The following is a 23,177-nucleotide window of genomic DNA, read 5'->3' as shown; positions in this document are numbered from 1 at the left end:
ATCTTAATAGCGCTTTGTTTGCTGCCTAAATAAAGACTGTAATTTTCGTAGAATTTCTCACGCAAATAGATTAAAAAAGAATATTTCCTAGTCTACAACTTCTCATTAATCAATCTTACTGTATTTAAGTTTTTCATTGATAGTAACATAAAAAAAGTACTGAACAAGTTCGTTGCCTGAGTCTTTCGTTTTGCAGTTGGCTAATTGGCGAGCAAAAGAGCGAACAAGAGCAATAATGTACCGCCAGACAACACAAATAACAACATGTAATGAACGGAGCTCAGTTTTTAGCTTCAGTTCAGTTTTTTATACCCGCTACCCATAGCGTAAAAGGGTATTATAAGGTTTTATAAGAAGGAAGCATCTCCTACTTCATAAAGTATATACATATGTATATCTGGCATATTTTTCACAATGATATTTGGTATATTTTGTATTGTATAGTATATGAATATACCACATATATCATTTGATACATACTTAGTATTTTTGTTGCATATTACTATTAGTTTATCAATATACTAAACAAGCCGTTGGTATTTTTTGGTATTTTCGTGGTATACTGATATTAGTATACCAACATACTAAATACAACATCTAGTATATTTTTAGTATTTTTGCGGTATATTTATTTGGTATGTTTTAAAATTAATACCGCACTTTATTTGCTTTTATTCAAAATAAGTAGCGGTGGTATATTGATATTAGTATACCAACATACTAAATATAACCTCCGGTATATTTTCAGTATTTTTTCGGTATATTTATTTGGTATATTTTACAATTAATACCGCACTGATTTGCTTTTATTCAAAATGGGTAGCGGTTATCTCTTAGTCGAGCACACTCGAATGTAGATTTCTCGCTTGTGTTTTTTTGCGTATTTCAACCTCAATGAAAAGTAAATTGCTCTGGCCCAGTCGACGAGGTGCATGGCCAACATCCGAGCAAAGCATCCGAGGAGGTCTCGAACTTTGTAGCGTATAAATTGTTGTCGGGCATCAGGCATCTCATATCGCAAGGGAAGGGCTCGCAATATTTATGCCATTTTAAAGCGAGAAATGAAACACGCCCCAAAAGTGCATTACAATAAATTACTATATATAAATATGAGTTGCACGTTTCGCCATCTCTCACTCTGCATTATGAAGCAATTAATGCTGTTCCGTCTGTCTGACTGTCTATTTGTCTGTCGCTCCACTTTGCTCATTTTAATAATTCATAAAGAAATAAGCGCATAATTAGGATGCTTGGGTGGCCCAGCTGCAGCTTTTTTAGTCGCCTGTCTCCTTAGTCTCCTCACTTCCCTGCTCATTAAAAATGGCAAACGCTAAAAATAGGCTAGAAACAGAAAACATTTGTGTTCTCCACATATTTTCATATTAATTATCCTGCCCCGGCACTTGTACAGCTGTCGAACTTCGCAACTGGTCGCAGTTGTTGTCGTCGTCGTCGTCGACAGTCCAGAGTCTATTCTCTAGGGGCTTTGGATGCAAAGTAAAGGCTGCTCGTATATGGAGACAACAGGAGCCAATTGGCAAAACGTTCATCGTGTGCAGATTTTAGCCGATTGCCTGCCATTGACTTTTAGCGATAATTAACACCTCGCGAAGCGTACGAAGTAAACCAAATTGAAAGCCAACTCCAACTCTTTAAGCTGCTGGCGCGCGACACAAAAAAACTATACTATATACTATATGCTGTATCTGGTTCGTGGTTTGCCTTTTTAATGGTCGATTTTACATTTATTTTATTGCCAACAGAAACTGGACCTTTTGCTTATTGATTTGCATTTTTTACAAGCATCTCCTTGTTCCTGTCCACAACTCTCTACTCCAAAGTTATTTTTGTATATTTAAATTGCTTGTAGTTGTAGTTCTTTTTTTCTTTTTACTTTTTATAGTATATATTTTTTGTAGTTAGCAGCAGTCTCAAGGTCTCCGCGGCTATGACAACTTTACAAAACCAAAAGTTGTTGGCAACTCTCTGACCAAAGCCAGACATGTCACAGCTAAAGTTCAACTCTTTTTCAGCTCGGTTGTTTTTTTTATGTGTGTGCTGACACCAATTAGTCGCGTTAAAAACTACAAAAACATGCGACAAAATGTTGAAAATAAAAGGGGAAGCTCTGAATTAAAAGGGTAACTCGTTCTAGCAAATATAATTCAAAGTATTAAGAGAGCATAAAACTTCTTTGTGGTAAACAAGTATGCAAATGGCATCTCAGCAAAGTACAAGCTTTTGTTCTTTGTCTTTGTCTTGGAAATGCTGGTCACATAATCAGCCAACTGAGTGATGTCTGGCCCTTGGCCAAGTGCAACCAAATAGTATTACGTTCAATTCAATCAATGCATCAAAAAGAAGCACACTCAAAGTCAGTCACAGTCGCCCACGCAAATGCAGAGGTGATTGGACATGGAATTGGAATTGGGAATTGAAAATGGTCACTCTTTTCATAACATGGCTGCAGCAGGCGTATCATAAAATTATGCAGAGCACATACCACGCACACAAACAAGAGGTTGCTACTATTATACAATAGTCAAGCGACGGCAATTGCATAAAACTCTTTTTTTTTCTGTGTTCAATGCGTCGCCAACGACCAAAAGAGCCCAAAGAGGCGGCTGTCGATGGCGACGCCGGGTCCGAGCACGTACGCATTGCCCAGGCAGCAACTAATGCCCAACTCTACAAGCTGTTGTTGTCGTTGTTGTTGTTGTTGCTTTTATTGTTGTTATTTATTGAAGTAGAAGGCAAGCAACGTGGCTTAACGCTTGGGGGCTTCTCTCGCGCGCATTTGCAATTTACAACACAAATAAACTTGGCTCAAGAAGTGGCAGCAGTGGCAAGAACCTTACCATACAGCACATACAACAACAACACAATCATTTACTTCCGCCGGATAAACTACGTAAAAATCATATAAATTCAAATCGAGTGTGAGTCGCTCCCCCTCCCTCTTCGTTGTCTGTCTGCGTATCGCTTTATTCAAATAAGTTTCCGTTATGTTTGATTGATTCGGAGACAGCAATTAGTCATCATCAACGGCGACACTTTGCAATTATTTCCCATTTTGGACAAAAGACTTAGGCAACGAACTTGCCCACAGCCAAGTGCCTTTCTATTGCCGCCTTCTCACTCGCCCAACCTTCTCCTCCTCGATGCTTTTGTTGTTGTAGTCGCATGCCATGCCAATGCCATTTATGGCACAGTTGTTGCAAGCACTAGCAAGACAGTCGCCATATAAGGTGGCCAGCGGCGGGCATGCCAACGAGAGTCGCCATCGCCATCGACAGTCTCGCCTCTTGGCGTCGAGTTCATGTGGTCGTCGTTGCGTTTTGTGGGCGTGGGCGAAAATTGGAAAGTCCAAAAGGCGCCAAGTGAGTCGGAGAAGGGGATGGGGAAGGGAGTCAAAGTTCAAGCGCAGTGAATTTATGGCTTATTGGACATTTATGAGGCGCGCTCTTGGGGAGTGCAACTCTGTTGCTCGGTTAAATTCAATTAAACTACAGCAAAACAAAATACACACAAAGTCATAAATAAATATTGACATTTGTGTTTAGCGTGCTGCGGCACAATACAAAATATACTAAATGAACGAAAGCAGCAAAAAAAATACTAATTAACACCTTTGGCCACTCATTGGCAAGACATTAAGCGAGCGGGCGAGGCACTTTGCCTGGTCAGCTAATTTCTGGGTTAAATATTGAGAAGCCACCAGGGCTAAGAGCAGCAGCAGCAACAAAAACAAGGAAAACAAGTAAGAAAGCTGAAGTCGAGTGAGCTCGACTGTGAGATACCCGCTACAGATTTTGAAAAATAGCAAACCAGTGCGGTATTTTACTTAAAATATACCAAATATATATACCGAAAATACTAAAAATATACCAATGTCTATAATTGGTATATTGATATGGAACTTCATTCAAAATATACCTTAGAGTGTACATTTCGATCCGTAAAAATACTAAAAATATACCAAAAGCTATATTTGGTACATTGAAATAGTAATATTTTAAAAACATGCAATAAAGCGAAAAATATACCAGATGTACAGCCAAATAAACTACTTTTAATAATACTAAAAATATACCAAAGGATATATTTGGTATATTGATATAGTAGTACATTCAAAATATACTATGAAGTGTAAATTACGTCCATAAAAATACTACAAATATACCAACGGCTATATTTGGTATATTGAGATAGTAATATTTTAAACATATACCATATACCAAAGCGCAAAATAGATCAGATTTACAGCCAAAGAAAGTACCTTTTAAAATACTAAAAATATACCAAAGAAAATATTTGGTATATTAATATACTACTAGATTCAAAATATGCCAAAATATACCAAATATCATAGTGCAATAATACTAGATATATACTTAATATCGTCGAGGATGCCTTCTGCCCGTTACAAGCATTTCCTGCCGACACAAAGTTATAATACCCTTCTTCCCTATGGGTAGCGGGTATAAAAACGAGCACGTCATGCGCAGCAATGAAAGCGAAAACCAAGTGCTGCTCCCTCTACTCAGACAGCGACAGAAAGCGAGAAAAGGAGAGAGCGACAGAGAGGGCAAAACATGCGTCGCTGACTGCAGTCGACATTCTTTTTAACAAGTTGCCCGCTGTAGTTGTAGTTGTAGCTGTAGTTGTAGGAAAAGGGTCTGGCAACGCAGTCAAGTTAAATACGCCCGCCGTGTGTCCACTTTGGGACTGAGACGGCAGAGATTGGCGACGCACAGGCAGAGGCAGGCAAAAATATCAGAAGATCAAAGGCATTTTAACAGCGAAGCGCTGAACGTTGCCAATGCAAACAATCAACACGACTGGCCACACGGGCCGTGGAGGGGAAGCAAAAGAGAGAGAAAAGAGCCTTTGGGTCTGGGCAGATGCTCTGGCTGCTGCTGCTGCTTCGCCTTTGGGCCATGGCCGTGGCCAATGCCACGTCTTGGGTCCGGCTTAAGGCCTGGCCTAAAACCTGTGCACTTAGTTGGAGGACACGTACAGGATAAATTAGCAAATATTTGTTTTTTGCAGTTTGACTCTTGCTGTGTTGTTGCACGTATGTTGTTGCTGCCGCAAGTTGCTGCTGCACACAGATTTTATTTCTTATTTAAGCAAAAATTGCATTTAAATTGTTTTGCCGCAGACATCGTGCAACTGTGCAAACTCCATCCGTCCGTCCGTCCGCAAAGGTTAAACATTTAACCTTGACATTTCGCCAGTTCCATTGGCAGCACACTCTTTAGCTGCAGAGATGCCAACCTCAAATGGATTTGAGAAGGCGGCAATTAAACGCGTTGCTAATGTCTCAATTATGTCAAGAGATTGTCACAATCTTGGCACCCGCTCTCCCCTCCCTCACATCGCTAAACAAAGAGTCCAGCATCTACCCAACAGAAGCAGAACATAAACAAAACAGTCAACACACCATAAACAAAGCCATCTTCGGGTTGGCAGACAATATATCAAGACATTGGCTACTACAAATAAGTTGACTACACGATTCGCAGTTCCATTGTAATGGCGAATAAAGAGATTTAGTAGCTTTAACAGCAACTCAGATCTCAGCTAAAGATTTCTCTCTCTCTCTAGTCCTTTTGCTGTCCTTCTGCGCGAGCAATGCTCCCTCCACCTGGGCAGGCAAAACTATTTTGCATTGCGCCCAGTTGCTGTGCGGCATATTAATCTTATCAAAAACTTGTCAACAATCCGAAACCCTTTGGCTGACAACAAATTCGCATTGTTTTAGCATCTGTAATGTCTTCATTGCATTGCTTCGAGAGAGTTATGAAGCTGCAACTAATTTAATTCAGTAGTTGATGCAAACCAAATTCCACTTGAAATACAATTGCTTTCGATGAAATTCCCCGTCAGCTGATTCATCAGAGTTCTCTGGTATTTATTGTTCAAATATTTTGGAATTATCAGCAACGTGTTGTTTCCCCATCTATGCACAGACTAATGACATTGAACTTTTTCGAGAACTCAAGCGAGTCTCTCTTCTAAGATTTATCGCCAGACCGCAAAACACATGCACGAATTCCTTGCCCCACTAATGACTTCCTGCTCACCCATAAACCCAAAAAAAATACTACGAAAAAAATGCTAAGACGAAGCAGGAGAAGCCGACAGAGCAATGATTAATTATGGGCCAAATGTAGGGTATTAGATCCTTGCGAAGCGATCTTGATGTCGAGTCGAGTCGAGCGGGCAGCCTGCAGTCAAGTTTGCTGCCTAAGTCATTCGTTTTGCGGTTAGCCAGAATTTTATGTATTTGGGTTAATGTTACACAAAAAACCAACTGTGATTTGCATTGCTATTGCCTCGCTTTGCTTGGCTTTGCTTTGCTTTGATTTTAACACACGAAAAATGTTCCAAGTATTTATTTAATGTGCGCCGCGAAATCGGCAACGCTCGACTGCAATTTCCTTCCGTCCATCGGTGCATCTTGATCTTGGCGAGGCGCAGTTGAAGCTGAAGCCAAAGCCGAAGCTGTTGCTGCAGCAATAAAATCTATCGAGCATTGAGCGTTGCAGAGTTGCGTTCTCATGGGCTTTAGACTAGTGGTAAAACTGGTATGCTGTGTTGCTGTTGCTGTTGGCTATTTCAAAATCTAACTGTTAACTTGAAAAGTTGAACGTACTTGCAGCATGCAACATGCAACAACGGAGCGCACCGCAATGGCTGCACCCACGGCAATTGCCGCTGTTGCTGTTGCTTCGGCTGCTGCTGCTAACCGCAACCAAACGAAACGAGTTGAAAGCCGTTTTCCCTGTTAGCCAAGTTAACCAAGTTAGCCAGATTGTTAGCCGCAGCAACAACAGCAGCTCTTGAAAGTGGTTTCTTGTCTAACTGCGTTAGTTGTGCTTTAAATTGTGCGCTCGAGCCGAGCAAGCGATTCCGGTGCGACCAACTCAACTACTCGACTACCTAATGGCCACCTCTCTTCCAGGCACCTCCTCCTCCATCTCTTCTGCTGCTTCCCCTTCTCTCTGCCTTCGTTCGCATCTTCACACAAAACAGTTTCTGTTCTCAGCTAAATGTCATAGCGGCGGATGCACGCCGCATTTATCATTAATCAAATGCCCAAGCAGATGTCAATATTGCCAATGCGGAAACTGCAGCGGCATGCAACGTGCAACGGGCAACGTGCAACAAATGGCAGCGGTACCGGCAACGGCTTCTGACTCTGCCTCTGCCACCAGGTGGCCATTTCCGCTGACTTTTAACGTTGGTTCCTTATTTTGACACTGCCCTCACAACGGCAATTATGGTTGCTGTTGCTGTTACTGTTGCTGTTGTTGCTCTGGCTGCTCTGATTTATGAGCTTTTAATGAGCGGCAACTTAACACGAAATTGTTAACAACTCGTTGTAGACTTGCGACTGTCGACTGCAATGTAATGCCATAAAGCAAGCGGTGGCGGTGGCGGTGGCGGTTTCAACCGGTCACCGATCGCTGATCACACTGATCACTGATCACACTGATCACTCGAACCCGCACCCTGACATTTATAAGCCGTGCGAATTGTCGTCGTTGTCGTCTCCGTCATTGTCGTTCACGATGAAGATGCGCAAACGATACGCCAATGGGCGTTGGAATGCACAATGGGCAATTTTAGCAGCAAACCTTTAAAGCTCACAAGCTGAGCATATTAGCTAGACTACAAGGAATAGCAGCTCAGCTAGGCAGTAGAATCAGTATTACTTACAAATCACTTTTTCTAAAAGTTAAGAGTCTAAAAACAGAGTGAAAAGAAGAAAACAAACCAACAATCAAAACTAATCTCATTGAGTTTAGGTTTTGGTATAAACTGTATACCTTCCATACAAGTAATATATTCTGTTTCCCTTCACAAATTGCTATATATAACTTTACATTATGTTTACGCTTAAGCAGAAAAGATTTAAGGCCCAGATTCTTAAACTCATTACATAAAAAGTAAAGTTCATAATTCGTATTTAAGATCAATCAAAAGTAATATAATCAAGTTAAGATTTTATACATAAACGTTATCCCGTTGATGGAACAAGTATCCGATTTTTTTTTAATATCTTTGTTCAGTTAAAACCCTGTTTTTTTTTCTATTATCTTTGTTCAGTTAAACCCTTTTTTTGCTTTTTCTATTATTTTTTTTCAGTTAAAACCCTTTGTTGCTTTTTCTATCAGTTGAGCGTTTACCATTTAATTCTGTTTCATTAAATCAATTTCCATACATTATGCCAATAAAATGTTTAAGTAGAAAAAGATATCAGACACAAAATATACCAGATACATATACTTTAAGAGGTCAAAGATGCTTTCTTCTGAATGTTATAATACCCTTCTACCCTATGCAAAACTATGATATAAATATTTATAAACATTTAGCCTAAAGCCAGCTAAACCGGCGTTAATAAACATATTTCTATCGCAATTTTGCAAACTGGGAAATATGGCACATATTTTATTGTACATTTCACAGCCACATTCGTTTGTTAAATGCCAAAGCTGGCTGCGAGCAACAATTACAACAACAACAACGAGGTGTTTAGTGCATGCAACATTCGTTGTGCAACCGGCGAGTTTTCTCTTGCGCTTTTGTTGTCGTTTTGTGTGATTGATTATGCATTTTCATATGAACTGGTTGCCAAGCTTTGCGACTTCTTGTAGTTGCAACTTGCAGTTGCCGGTTGGTGGCATGCGGGCAGGTGACAGAGAAATAAGAAGAGACGATGTTTCCAATGAAGCAATGAGCTACAACCCGCAGCTTATTGGTGAGACAGCCCGGCGGCAATCTGTTCGTCCGTCCGTCTGTCCATCCGTCTGTCTGGCTGTCTGCTGTCAGTGACCTTCGCCAAGCTGGCGCAATTAGACAAACTCTGTGGCATGCCGCAGGAGCTGAGAGCCTGTTGCAAATAGGGCGCCCCTTTAAGATTTACGAGTTTGCTTAGCGCACACAGAAAGTTTGACATTGAAAAAGCATAATTAATTGTGGGCAAAGCAGCGAGACACGCCTTCGTCTCTAGCTGATCGATGGCCATACTTTGAGAGATTAATGAGTGCAAATTTGAAACTGGGCCGCCGCGCCAAACAATTTATGAAATCAATCAAATAGAGCAGAAATTATTTAAATTATTTTACATAAACGACATGTCGTGACAAGCAACAGCAAAAAACAACAAAAAACTACTGTTGAAATTGCATCCGTCTGAGTTCAATTGAATCTTTTGGGTGTGTTTGAGTAAACACACACACACGCACACTCCTTGCATACACACACGCACACAATCATTCATCAATACAAAAGTTATTGGCAACAACACGAACTGCACACAAATGTTTGCCTTCAAAAATTCCAAATCATTTTTCAAGCCATCAGCGTTTATTTTTAATAAAGATGCGATCAGCAACCTGATGTGACTTTGCGTGAGTGTGCGTGTGTCTGTGTGATATATTTGAGTGTGTGTTGGGTTTTCGGCTGAGCAAAAATGTGTCACTCGCTTCTTTGGCTTTGATTTAGTGGCTAGACAGGTTAATACAAGATGAGATCATCGTCGTCGCTCTCAGAGCGCAGCTCTCAGAGGGGAGACAGAGGCAGAGAAGCGATCTGAGATCAGGTTAGACATATGTCCGAGCCCCAAGAGATGAAATACAACGGTGTTTATTAATATTAAGCGACGAGCTCAAGTGGCGGCAATCTGTTTGACATTGTATGAAAATATTTTGATTTGGGTCTCCAAATAAGCAAATGAAAATGCCGTTAAATGATGAATGAACCACAAATAAATGAGCTCAATAAAAAAGACAACAAAAGCAAGTGCTAAACATCGAATTGTTAAACAACTTTTAAGCAGTCGAAACACAACTTTTTTGCTGATATTTTCCTCACACATTCAGCTCGCTTCATTCGTGGCCAATTGCGTTCAGCACTTGGCATTTTGGCCAGAGAGCTTTGTTAGATCTTCAATCAGCGTTAACGAACGGCAAACAAGCAAACGAAGCCAAAGCCAAACGCAAACGCAGCACAGAGAGAGAGAATCAAGAACAACCATTCACATTTATCACGCACATTTATCAGCTTGTCAGCCGGAAGGTAGCCAACTAATCCCCAAAGCGATTTCAAGCCCAATCCCAATCCCAAGCCCAATTGAAGTTGCCTTCGCTAGGCAAAGGCCAATCCCAAAGTTGCCAACCAAATTACGCTCATTTCGCAGCAACATAAATTTATCGGGCATCACTTGGAAATTATTCGCCTAGCTAACAGATCGAGAAATGTGCTACACGTAAACCATTTCCCTGCCTTCTGCTTTAATTAAGTGATCATGACCACAACGAATACACAGACACATACACACACACACACACACACACAGAAAAGGCAGCCAAAGGGCCATAAAGCAGCTAACAAGATTAGACAAAAAGGCGATGGCCTTCAGCCCCAGTCCAAAGCGAAGTCGAAGTCTGTGTCTCAGTTGCAGTTTGCACAGTCTGGATCACTTCAAATGTCGTTAGAAGCGAGAGAAGTTTGGCTGTTCAAGACTTTTTAATACCCTGCAAATTCGCTTTATACTTCAACTTCTTAGCAACTACTTTGCTAGGGTATTTTCTAACTGCAGCTGCTGACATTTACCTTAGCTGGCTGCTGAAGACTGCTTAATACCTTTTAACTTCTCTTTCACAACTCAACTCTTCAGCAACTGCTTTTCTAGGATATTTTCCAGCTGCCGCTGCTGTTTAATATCCTTTAACGTCCCTTCAACAATTCAACTCTTCAGACCTGCAATTACTGTTTAATACCCTTTACCCTTTAACTTCCCTTTTACACCTAAACTCTTTAGCAACTTCTTTTCTAGGATATCTTTTAGCTTCAATTGCCACAATTTCCCTTTAGCTGGCAATCGTGCAAAGCGCATGTAATTTAGCTTAGAGTGTGTATTTTATTTAAGCGTTTATTAGCTGATAAACCAAAATAGATAAATCGCAGACAGGGCCAAAGCCTAGCCCAAGTCTTAGGGTCCAAGCGTTGGGCAGCTCCTTCGATCGTTGAAGGTTTTATTGTTGGCCTGCGGTGCAATTTATATGTGTTTTTGCAGAAACATTCGCAGCAGCAGCAGAGCAACAGATAATGGTAAAACATTTTAACATATGCGCAGTTCGAGTTAAGAAAGTTGTTTGCTAACACGCCCAACTTTATATCATAGATTTATCCTTTGGTTCATCGAAATTCTGGCTGCGTCTTAATGGCTTTTTTTTGTAGTTTCTAGACACTTCCGGCAGCAGCTGTTGATTATGTCATAATTATATGACCACCTAGAGTACAACTTTATATACATACGAGTGTATAAAGATCGTATCAATTTTCACACAAAATTATTACATTTTCCGCTTGCAACAACCAACAATTGGTATTCTATCCAATTAAAGAGTCCCATTTTAACGACTACCAAAACTCCATGAAAATGAGACGAAGCGAACGAATTGAAAAGGAAAACTGAAAACTAACAACTGAAAAATGAAAACTGAAAGTGGAAAATAAATGCGTGAGAAAACAAAACTGAGTACAAACACAATAATACTTTGTGGCCAGTTTCACAAACATCTCTCGTATATTTCTCTAGCATTATTAATGTTGAATATCTTCTCTGCTTCTCACTGTCTCTCTCCCTCACTTTGCTGTCTATTTTTTTGTCATTTTTGCCGGAGGTGTAATTTTTATGCTGGTCTGCGTGTTGGGTCTTGGTCTTGGGTTTACGGTGTTTGCAGTGCCGTTTTTTTTAGAGGAAAAGAAAAGGCTCGAAAGATAAACAACAAACAACAGAGACATTGGCCATGTTTGCGCTGCGCATAAATTTCAAGTGTCATTTACCCGACTTGCCACTTGTATCTCTTACACTCCTCCCCCCCTCTGACATTTCTTTTGTTTTTTCGGCACCTGTCTCTCAATGACCAGGCCAATTTTTGCAGAGCTCTTGAGGTGCGTGTTTGAAATTTTCGAGTTAATTACGCGCGTATTTGTATTTGTTTTCGTTGCGAGTCTTAAGCAGGAAATCGCATTACATTAAGTACTTCTTTAAGCAACTTTTTAATGGGCAACTTTGCAAACCTAACTTGATTTTAATTATATATTTTGTTTGTTCTTTTCGTTACAGCAAAAATGAACATATTTTTGCCACTAGTCACGTGGATTGTGCTACTACTTTCGAGTACGGTAAGTATCAGCTAATACAGCTCATTAATATTAAGGTGTGACTGCAATCCGGGTTCAAAAAGAGTTCACTAATACGTTAAGAATAGGATTCGATCGGATCAGTGGCATTGTCAGTTAGCACATGAACAATAATCGAATTTATGAGTTTGTCCAGAACTTTCACACAATGCGGCAAAGGTAAAGACAAATTTACGAGCTGCCACCTCATTATGAAACAAATTTTTATACAAATACTAAAGAAACTCAAACATAAAGATGGAAAAGAGGCAATAAACGCAAATGAGAAATGAGCTCAGCCAAACGAACGAAATGATCACTTCTTCTATATAGTATACAGACTAATGATGCAACCCTACCGAATATCTTTCATGACCTAACGGTACTTCGCCTCTGTCTCTGTCTCTGCCATGCAAATGAGCCATAAATGAAAATTACGGCCCAGCGAGTTCTAAGTTCTCTTCTGCGCAGACAGATTTATTAATTTTAACAACGAACTGTGAAGCGAACACAAAAAAAAGACAAGTAAAAAGAACCTGAGACGAAAGAAACCTTTGAAAAGCATCCAACTTGATGTTAAGCAAATAATTTTTGGCAGCTACGAACAAAACTTTAGCCAACAGCTGCTAGCAGCTAGCTTGATTTGATGGCTGTTTAAATATAAGAAAAAAACGAAAAAACATTTCGTTTCGCGGTAGATAGTGTAATGATAGGCCGCAGAGGCATTAAAGAACAAGCGAAGATCGGTGGAAGACTTGCAGATACTCTTTCCATAAAGGTAAAGAAGATAATACTGAAATAAGTGACGGACTTTCAGATACTCTTTCAAATAGAAAATAATGAAATAATAGCCGAGTTCCCTTACAATTTACGTCATTAGTTTATGTATTTCCCTAACAGTCAGCGTTTGAATGAAGTCAGACGCCTGAACAGAGCCAAAGACCCGACAACGAATCAATGAAAGAAAGCCCAAAAAAACGTAATGAATAAAAATAGCCGCATTAGCTGTAAAAACGCTTTGATAGCTATCGATTTGAGAAGAGATAGAGCGAGAGAGAGCGAAGGAGAGAAAGAAGAGAGAAAGATTTGAACCGGTGCTTTGTAAATTGGCCAAAAGAATGCTCTAAGCCGCAAGCTAAGCCGCAAGTTCATTGACATTCAACGCTGTAGCACGCATTTCAAAGCTTTTCGCGACAAAAAAAACACACAGAAAATAAAGGCAGAGAAAGAGAGAGAGAGAAGCATCAAGGAGACGTGCTTTGCTTTCTATTTGTGCGTTGTTATTTTGATGATTTATGTGTGCGAATTGCGGCGAGCTATATTTTATTTGATTAGCTGCAAGATACTAAGAAAGAAAAAAAAACAAAAGACTTAGGCAACAAACTTTTCAATCGCAAAGACTGACTTAGTGATACACAAAGTGCACAATCAACACACACACAGCGATACACACTCATTGACAGTTAGCAAGATATCTAGTATAACGGATGCACTTGAGCGTTGAGGGGCGCTGTCATTGTATCTATCCGACAATCTGTTAACTCGCCCAGCAACAACAACAATTGCTGCATTGTGCATTGCGACGCGCCGTTCAATGTCATGGGAGCTTCACTGCACCAGCAGCAGCAGCATGATCATCTTCTCTAAAACAAACACAAACACATACAGTCAGAGCTTTAATTGTTGCATGTGATGATGATGATGCGATGCCAAAGCACAACTCCAACTGGAACTTCGACTCGGCAATTGATAAAAATAGTAGGCAGCGGGTGGCAGCGACTGTTGCATCCATCTATTGTTTTGCAAGGCCGTTAACGTTGCATGGCGTGAAGCGAACACAAACTCCTAAACACAAAAAACAACAAACAAACAAACAAACGAAAAACCTCAAGTACTCTCGCACTAGAAGCGTGATAAGGATCTACCAAAAACAATTCTCAGACAGCGACTGCAACTTGAACTTGACAGCGAGTGTGCTCACACCTTTCGAGTTTTTTATGGTCCGCTCATTAGCCGGGTAGAAAGGTGGCAAAGTGCTCTTGCCCAGAATGTCAGCTGTAATTGGTTTCGATTCGCAATTCCAATTGTTCTGCGATGCACTTACCAAATAAACACTTTTTACGATCGTTAATCACAACGAAAACATTTTCACATTGTGAAGATTTCCGCTTTTTCCCTTGGTTTGAAGAAACTTTCAGATATGTTAATTAAGAGAACGTTGCCGGCTCGCTGGCTCACACTTTTTTCTTTTGTGTGTTCTATTATTATTAACTCATAATTTGTAGTTTGATTTGAGTTATGTAAATCTCTAGCTGAGCTCAGGTTCGTTGCCTGAGTCATTCGTTTGATTTAGATATAAAAAGCTTTCGCCTGCTTTCATTAATTACAATTCAAATTCAAAATTCAAATGGCAGCATCAACAAAACTTGATCGTTCTTAATAATGAGCTGTTAATTATGAATGGATTTTCTTTCAAGTTTTTTTTTTCGAATTTGTTCCCTGACTCATTTCATATCTCGCAATCTGCAATCGCAACAGGAACTCAAATCAAATCAAGTCAAATCAAATCATATCTAAATAGCCAAAAGTCGTCACTACCTTTTATAATATCAAATTGGAATGTTGCGTCGAAACGTAGGAAGTGAACAAAATTGTTCAAGAAGCAGAAACAGAAATATGTATATAAGAGAGCTCCCAAATGGAACTTGTTTTAATTCATTTTGCAGTAGCGCAAAAAAGGTCTTAAGTGACAAACTCGTTTTCCTCTATAGCCACAACCACCTCGTATCTAATGTTGTTTGTTTGGCCTGCTGCTAACAGTCAGTCATTCAGTCATTCAGTCAGTCTTACAAACACCTATAAAAAGAAAAAATATATAAAGCTAGGCAGTTGGACTGAGAAAATATGGCAAACAACTTTTGTTTTTTTGTATGTTTATAAAAGTAAAATCAGCCAAGTGTAACAATTAAGCGTTGGCAAAACAACAGCAACAAAAGACGAGTCACTTACATATTCACATACACTGTTACAAAAAAATAGCAGACAAATGTAATAGTTACACTGTGATTTGAATAAGCAGGAAAAGATTTAAAGAAGTGTTGAAATATCATTTGGTATTTCATATTTCTTTAGTTCAACATTAAATACTTTATTTAGATGAGATTTTTATATAATTAAAGAATTATGTATTAAAAGTGTTGAATTATTATTGGGAATTTCACATTTCTATACTTCAACATCAAATACTTTATTTAAATGTGATTCAGATTCAGTTTACAGAATCGATAAATATATTTCCGACCAATAAACATATTTCACAATAAAGTGATTAATATTTTTGCTGCTTTTAAATGAAATATTAAATTCCTAATGATTGCTTTTAAAGTCTCGTATTACAAATGTTGGAATATTATTTGATATTTCACATTTCTACACATCAACAACAATTACTTTGATTAAATGTGATTCATATTCAGTTTTCAGAATCAATGCAAATATTTCACTATAAAATGATTAATATTTCTCCCTGCTTTTAAATGAAATATTAAATTCCTAATGGCTTTTAAAGACTTGTGATCAACAAACAAATTGCCAAAACAACAATATGATTCCACATTCCTTTGAATGCTTCCCTTTTGCGTCAGTGTAACACAAGTTTATGGAGTTATGTCTGTAAGCGAACCTGTATGAACGTATTGCCCATATGGACCGCATCGAGCTGTAGCTGACTCTATATACATATATGTGGTTAGGAAATCTTGTTGAAGAAGCGCTGACGTTGATACGCCTGCTAACTTTGCTGTATCTAATTTGAATTTAAATTAGTTTAATCACAACACAAAGCAAAGCAAAGTAAAGCAAAGGTTGTTGTCTTCCAGCGGGATTGAGGTTAAACTGATGGGGAAGCTCTGCTCTCTCATTTGTACAAATCACATGGAATAAGTGTAGAATATATCAACCCAAATACCAAAAAGCAGTTCATAATGAATGACCCTCTAAAAGATTGAAATCATTTCGAATTCCACAAGGTTTTTGCAATCGTTTTCAAGCTAAATCAAATGAGATCTTCAAACTCTATTCCAAGTAAATATAATTATCACTGCGATGATCTAATCGAACATCTTGTTCAACTTAATTTTTGCAGGTACATTCACAACACCAACAACTACAACCCTTTAAGACAAAAACTGCAAATAAGCATAGTCGATTTCGAGGTGAGGTGTTCTTTCTGAATCTCGAAGATGGCTATTTTGGCTGCCAAGTTAATGAGTCCACGGACTATTTGCAACTATACGATCTATCGAAAATCTGCGACGGCAATCAAGACTGTTTTCTTGGTTCCGATGAGCTGAGTAAAGAGCTCAAATGCACAAGTAAGTTTCGAGTTGAGATGAAGTTTGACTTAACAACTGATTCGCTTGTTTGTTGTTGTTTCGAACGTTTTTTCAGATGACTGTGATAAGGATGGCACAAAGTGCACAAATGGTGTTTGCCTCAATGGTGTTTGCCATTGCAATGACGGCTTTGGCGGCTGCAATTGCGTCGATCAAGGTAAGTTCTATACAACGAAACGGAATGCTTCTCCGCTTACATAACCCGTTAACCGGTTGAAATCAAAAACCTTTTCCTTTTACAACAAATACAGATGAGAACGAATGCAAGCAACGGCCATGCGATGTCTTTGCCCATTGCACAAACACATTGGGCAGTTTTACGTGTACCTGCTTTCCGGGTTATCGCGGCAATGGTTTCCAATGTGAAGGTAAGTCTTCGACTATCTTTCGAGTCTTGTTATTGTATTGTTGTTAGTCTAAGCATAGGCATAATGACCGAACGAACGAACGAACAACCCAACCCAAACCCAAACTCAAACTACAAATGATTGTTGTTGCCGTTTTGTACTTCCGTCAACGTCTGTTGCCTGAGACCATGATTTAGTCTAGGTTACTTCATAGATCTCTTAACGTTACGTTTGCTAACGGTTTCTTTCGCTGGAAATCTTAGCGAGAGATCTTCAACTCGAGTCTCCAACTCATTTCAATCGTCTCAAGTGCCCAGCTTCAAGTTAAAATGTAACAAAAGACGCGCCGGCCATCACAACACCAACAACAGCAACAACACCAACAACAGCAATATGAAAGCTTTTCTCTCAGCACTCACAATGGCCAAGCTGTGGAATCTACGCTCTCTGTGTATACTTATCTAGTCGAGGTAATAATAATGACCATGTAGCGATTACACTTGAGTACCTTACAGCGTCGTCTGCTCATTGTTAGAAGTTAGTTATTGTTAACATTGCTCAGGAGCGTTGCTCACAATACTAAAGCGAAGTCAAAGAGAATGATCTTAAAGCAAATGCAAATGCTTTAAAAGCTGAGAATGAGGAAGAGTTCTTCAAGTGCTTTTGCTTAATCGCAAAGATAAGTAAAGTAAACACAATGAAATGGCTTTCATCGATGAGCTAAGATTTGTAAGGCACGTTAGAAGATGCCTTTTGAAACTCTTCTCTCCTTTATACATTTCTTTCACTGATGAATATGTTTCATGGAGCGCGTTCCCGTTCACAGCGTGGGCCCAAAACCCTCAAGCGCACCTGTCCAACCTGTCGACCTGTACGACAGTGAAAAAGTGCTGGCCATAATTGGACTGGGCCTAATGTTGCGTAATGAAAACACATTATGGCATCACACAGAGCATCCAAAGAGAGAGACGCGGGCATAAGAAATCAAAAAATACTACAATAATAATAATAATAGCCAGCGAAATAGGAAGACTCTAACCCAGCTAGCACTTACGTAGAAGTCTATTCCTGACAATGATGATGATCATGTTGATGGTGTTGGTGGTTGCCACAAGATTTGTTGCAATGGCTTTCGCACCGCAGAACATAGCAGTAGACGTAGACATGATCGTACGAGCATATACACGTCTGTTAGACGAGGAATCAGTGTCATGTAATCTGACCCCAAACATGGACACGCCAGAACTTTCAACACTCAAGCAGAGCTTCCCTCTTTTCACCTGCATCTCTCTCTCTCTCTCTCTGTCTCTTGGTTGGCAGATGCAATGCGATAACGAGCGCAAATTTCACAAACGCTCTGGCATTACCCCGCTAAGTATGAAGACGTTGCCGAGATTCTAGATTACAATGTGACGACTTCTCTCGCAGCAGCAGCAGCAGCGAAAAAGGGGGCAAAGTGGGAATCGGAGTCATCGTCATCGTAGTCAGCGTCGTCAGCGTCAGGCATGCATAAATTCTGGGCAGTGGCATGTAACGTCTCAGCATCGCATTTCAGTCATACGAGCATTATCTAATTCCATTCTATAGGCACGTCTCTTCCGTTGCATTTCATTACGATAGGCAGACAGACGCAAAGAGAGAGAGACAGAGAGACTGCCAAATGGACAGTCGAGGCAAGGTTCTAGAGAACTCAAGCCAAGTGCTCGTTGTAATCATTTGAATCAACCTGCTTTAAATACGCTGAGAACAAAGTTTTCCCCAAGTGCGTGCCTGTGGCTGAAGTCAACTCGATTAAGGCCTGACTTTCCCACACAGTTCATCAAATCAAGTCGCGAGCTCTAATTAAATCATGATGAACGACTCTTTTTAAAGCGCAATTGCATAAATGTGCACTTATCTTAGATTATGACGCTGATTGTTGCATTCACACAGCACAGCACAGCAGAGCACATAAAAGATCTGCCACGATCTTATTTGATAATTACTTAATAGAGTCTCGTTTGAAAAGCTGTGAAGAAATCAAAGTTCACATTGAATGCGACGTGTGAGTTTGAAATTTAAGCATTAAAAGTAAAAATTCAATAGAGTAATAAATGTGAATGAATATCAAAGACTTCTCTATCAACTCTGACTGAAGAGATTAAAGTTGTCATTGAGTGACTTTGAAGTATAAAGTTACAAAAATAAAGCCTACATATTTATTCTTAAAAGTCCTTCATAACTTTGCGCTTCAGTTGAAATATCGATCTATCAAAGAAGTTCTTTATTATATTCTGACTATTTATGTGACTTCTATTCAGTTTTTTAACGGGCAGCTGCCTCCTTTTACTGACCTTATGCAACTCTTCTATTCAATTCTTGCAACTGTCTCTCTTCACTCACATTTTATGGCAACTGTCGCTTGTTTTCCTGCCACGCTCATAACTTTATCCAGTTTTGCATCTTAGCCTCAAGTTCACCTATTAAACTTTGCTGCAAATCATGGTCAGTTTCCAGCTTCTCCTACTCAAAGTATTTATTTCTGTGTGTGTGGGGCTACCTGTTTGACTACCACACACACACACACACACACACACACATACAACCACGCGTCTAACGGTACGGTTGCAAGCACCTGCTGCATAGCTGGTGGCTGGTAGCTGGTGGCACATTGGCAGCATTATGTTCATGTTCATAACTCAGATGCGTGCACCGACGACGACTTCGTTAACGCATCGCCAAAGTCCAGTTATGCAATGAAGACAAAATTGCCACACTAACGGAGGAGGGGGGAGGTTGTGGTTTGTGGCAAGTCAATAGCTTTTTGCTTCTAATGCCAAAATGGAGTGAGTGTCGACTCCATAACCGAGTTGAGTGCTAAATTTATAACTATTTTGCCGCAGTCGAACAGCAACACAAGTTGTTGCAGCTGTTGTTATTGCTGTTTGTTGTTGCTTGTTGTTGTTTTGTGTTTTTTGTTTAATTTTGCTGCCACGTTCACCACAAGCGGCAGCGGCGGCTTGCTCCCTTTCGTTTCGCTAACTGGGGCAGATCATTAAAACGGATAAAATAGATTGTGCCCCACGTTGCGGCGGCACAACAACAACATTGTCGACTCGGCGCTTAATGCTGTGTGCTGTGTCCTCAAAAGCCGCAAACGGCACCGACTTCAACTTCTCAGCTCCCAGCTCCCAGCTCCCAACTTCAACTTCAACTTCAACTGCAACTCCAGCTCCAACTCCATCTTCGACTTCGACTTCGATGCACAGCTTCAAAAGATCAACGTCAGCTGATAAGCGTCGACTGTGAACGTGTTTATCTGCCATGCAGACCTAAATATACTCATATATATACGTATATAGTAGGGGGTATATCTGATATCTTTACAACTTTTATTTTCCTTTGCATATCAAAATGGCAGCAGCAATTAATTGGCGTGTCGCCTAGCCGCCGCTTTGCCTGATAAGCCATGAAAATGGCTTTAAACGCGTCCGACATTGACACGCCTTATTGCCCCCAACTCAGCTCAACTCAACTCAACTAAAGCCGCAGTCGATGCCGCAGCAGCGTGTTGCCACATTTACGCGCCACCGCCAAATTGAGCCACCCATGACTTCAACCTCAACTTTGGATGCGAACTCCGCGGCTTCCACTGACATCACTTGACGACGCCCGACCTTGATCTTTTTCTCAATGTTGTTGTCGTCGTTTTTTTTTTCTTTTTTCATTCCTTTGGTTTTTAATTTTCGTTGTTGCCGTGCCTAATTTCATATTTCTTCTCCCAGTTTGTGTATACCCTATATAAAGAAGAGTTGCTCAAAGAGTTGTCAGTGTTCACAGAAAAGAACGTTTAAGGAAAACACAAAAATGTCGTAGATACAAATAAGAAACTTTTCAATAAGAATAAAATATTCTATTCTACTTAAAAGTCTTAAAAATCTGCTCTTAAAATTTAAAATTTAAACCTTTTTGAATAAAAGTAGTAAACAATTAAGGTACTTTTTTTGTAGTTGTTGAAATGATTTATAGCTTTTACTGAGCATCTGACTGTCGATCTACTTATTTGAGTTTTTCATGCTAAGTTTAGTTTTTTTGCTTGAGTTCAAGTTCAAATGTTATTTAGCTATGCTTCACCATAAATTACCACACACAGACTTTTAGTTTTTGAGTTGCTGTTTTTTTATCTGTTTCTCTTATTTCGTTTTTCTTTTTTAAGTTGTTCATCATAGTTTAGCAGTCGAGCATGAAAGTCATGTCCGCTCGTAAATTGCTGCGCTTCTATTATAAAAATAGATATACAAAGTATGCATAGTATATATATTTTAAGTATGTGCGACTATCTGTAAAAATAGTGCAAATTTGTGGCACGAATGTCATAACTAAAAAACCGACAACAACAAAAGCAACAACAACAACGAAAACAACGACATAAATTGCAAATGCTAATTAGCAGAACAATTACATAAATTTATTAGAGAGACGCCAACAAGTCCAGACCCAGAGCCACGCTTTTATCTACATTGTAGATTGTTTGAGCTCTTTACAATAAATCAGTACAGTCGCGACTGCTAATTAGCTTTGATTAGCGCAGTTAAAACATTGCCAATCTGAACAGACTTGAATATTTCGCAATAGAGGAGAAGAGAATTAGCTAAATACATGAAGCGTACATTCGAGTAGATTAAACAAAAGCATCCAAGGTTATTTCTAATGTTGATTTAGTGTTTCAATGCTAATGAAAGCCCATCTCATCTCTTCAGCCCAATTATATTGGACGTAACAAGCCTAGCATTAAAAAGAACATAGAAATTGGCAGTTGGAGAACAAGTTTTGAATTCTTCCTCCAATGCCATTCGATGTTTTTCTAATGATTCCTCAGACATTCAACCGGAAATCTGGGCTGTGCCCACGGGCAATAGAAAATACTAGATGGAAAGACAACGAGAGAGAGAGAAGCAAAGATATTTTTGTTTAACATGCATTCAACTTAATTACCTGCAGTCACGCATATTTGATTGGTTTGCTAGCAACAAAAAAAAAAACAAATTTTTAAGTACAAACATTTGGCCCAAGGCTGGACAACGCCTACATGAAGGAGAGCAGAACTAAACTCGAAATCGAGAAGAGAAGCATAGTTTTGAGTGAAAAGAAATCTCAATTATAATGGGAGTATGCTGAGGCGTAAATAAATTGAATTTTGCACCTGAACTCAACTCGCAGACAGGCACAGTCAGAGCCAATGGCCTGTTGGTCAATGGCCTAAACGGCAAACGGCAAACGGACAACGGGCAGCTGGACTGTCTTCTGTCTCTCAGGCTTCAGTGTGCACATTGCATAAAGTAATTAAACTGACATTGAAACTTAGACGAACATAGAACGCTTCCTGCTTCTGACTAAAACTCCTTGGCTACCAACTGGCAACTGGCAACTGGGTAACTTGGCAACTCGGCAACTTGCAACTGCCAAGTGGCAGACAGGCGAACGTAGACGATGACATTGAGTAATCAGACTTAGCAATTGGTAACTGGTAACATGGAATGCAGTCATATCATAGACGACGGCAGATGACTCTCAGTCTCTCAGTTTCTCAGTCGCAGTCTTAGCTCAGTCTCACAGGCAAAGACGTTCCTGTTTGAGAGTGATGATCCTCTTAATTTATAAGCTAAAAACTAGTAATTATAACTGCGCAACCTGCTCGACTGCCCATAATTATAAGGAAGGCTGTTGCCACTGCCCTTGTGATTGCCTCTCGACTCTCGTCTTTTGCCAACTTTTGTACTTATGTCATATTAGCTATAAATGTACAACATTTCTTATCCATAAAACCAATGATTAATGGCTCTGTCAGATTGCCAGACTGCAAAACAGAACAGAGAACCGAGCAAACCTTTCCATTCGGACTGTGGCCCTAAAAGTCTCTCTCTGTTCTTCTCTGGCATCGTTTGCCACAGTTGCCGCTTCATTGGCTCTGCTGGCTAGAATTGAATTGAATTCTCAATGCGCTGCTGCGGCCTATTGGAGCGTAAAGCAGATCGTTGTGCTTCCGCATGAGCTGTACATACGACTAGAAACGAGTGCTTGTTGTGCATTCATTAGCTAAACACACACCATCAACATTCACATCAATATCAACAAATGAACCAAGATACAAACTAACCAAATCAAGCAAACCGATTGAACAAAAGTATAAATCAATTATAGCAAAAAAGAAAAAAGAAAAAAACAAACAACTGTGATTTTCAAATTGATTATA

The 23,177-nt window shown here is 39.7% G+C and overlaps 1 protein-coding gene across 1 annotated transcript in view; it reads left to right on the top strand.

Moving 5' to 3' along the window:
- The window catches only part of LOC132783772 (uncharacterized), a 112,719-nt gene that overhangs the window by 5,742 nt on the left and 83,800 nt on the right, over positions 1-23,177 (top strand). Inside the window, 4 exon segments of the mRNA XM_060789133.1 lie at positions 12,149-12,207; positions 16,349-16,577; positions 16,654-16,755; positions 16,850-16,966. Coding sequence (XP_060645116.1) covers positions 12,154-12,207; positions 16,349-16,577; positions 16,654-16,755; positions 16,850-16,966 — 502 coding nt within the window. The 5' untranslated portion in view covers positions 12,149-12,153.

Source organism: Drosophila nasuta, chromosome 2L (assembly GCF_023558535.2).
Source record: "Drosophila nasuta strain 15112-1781.00 chromosome 2L, ASM2355853v1, whole genome shotgun sequence".
Classification (NCBI taxonomy): Eukaryota; Metazoa; Arthropoda; class Insecta; order Diptera; family Drosophilidae; genus Drosophila; species Drosophila nasuta.
The sequence above is the reverse complement of the archived record's forward strand: the minus strand, read 5'-3'. Positions and strand labels throughout refer to the sequence as shown.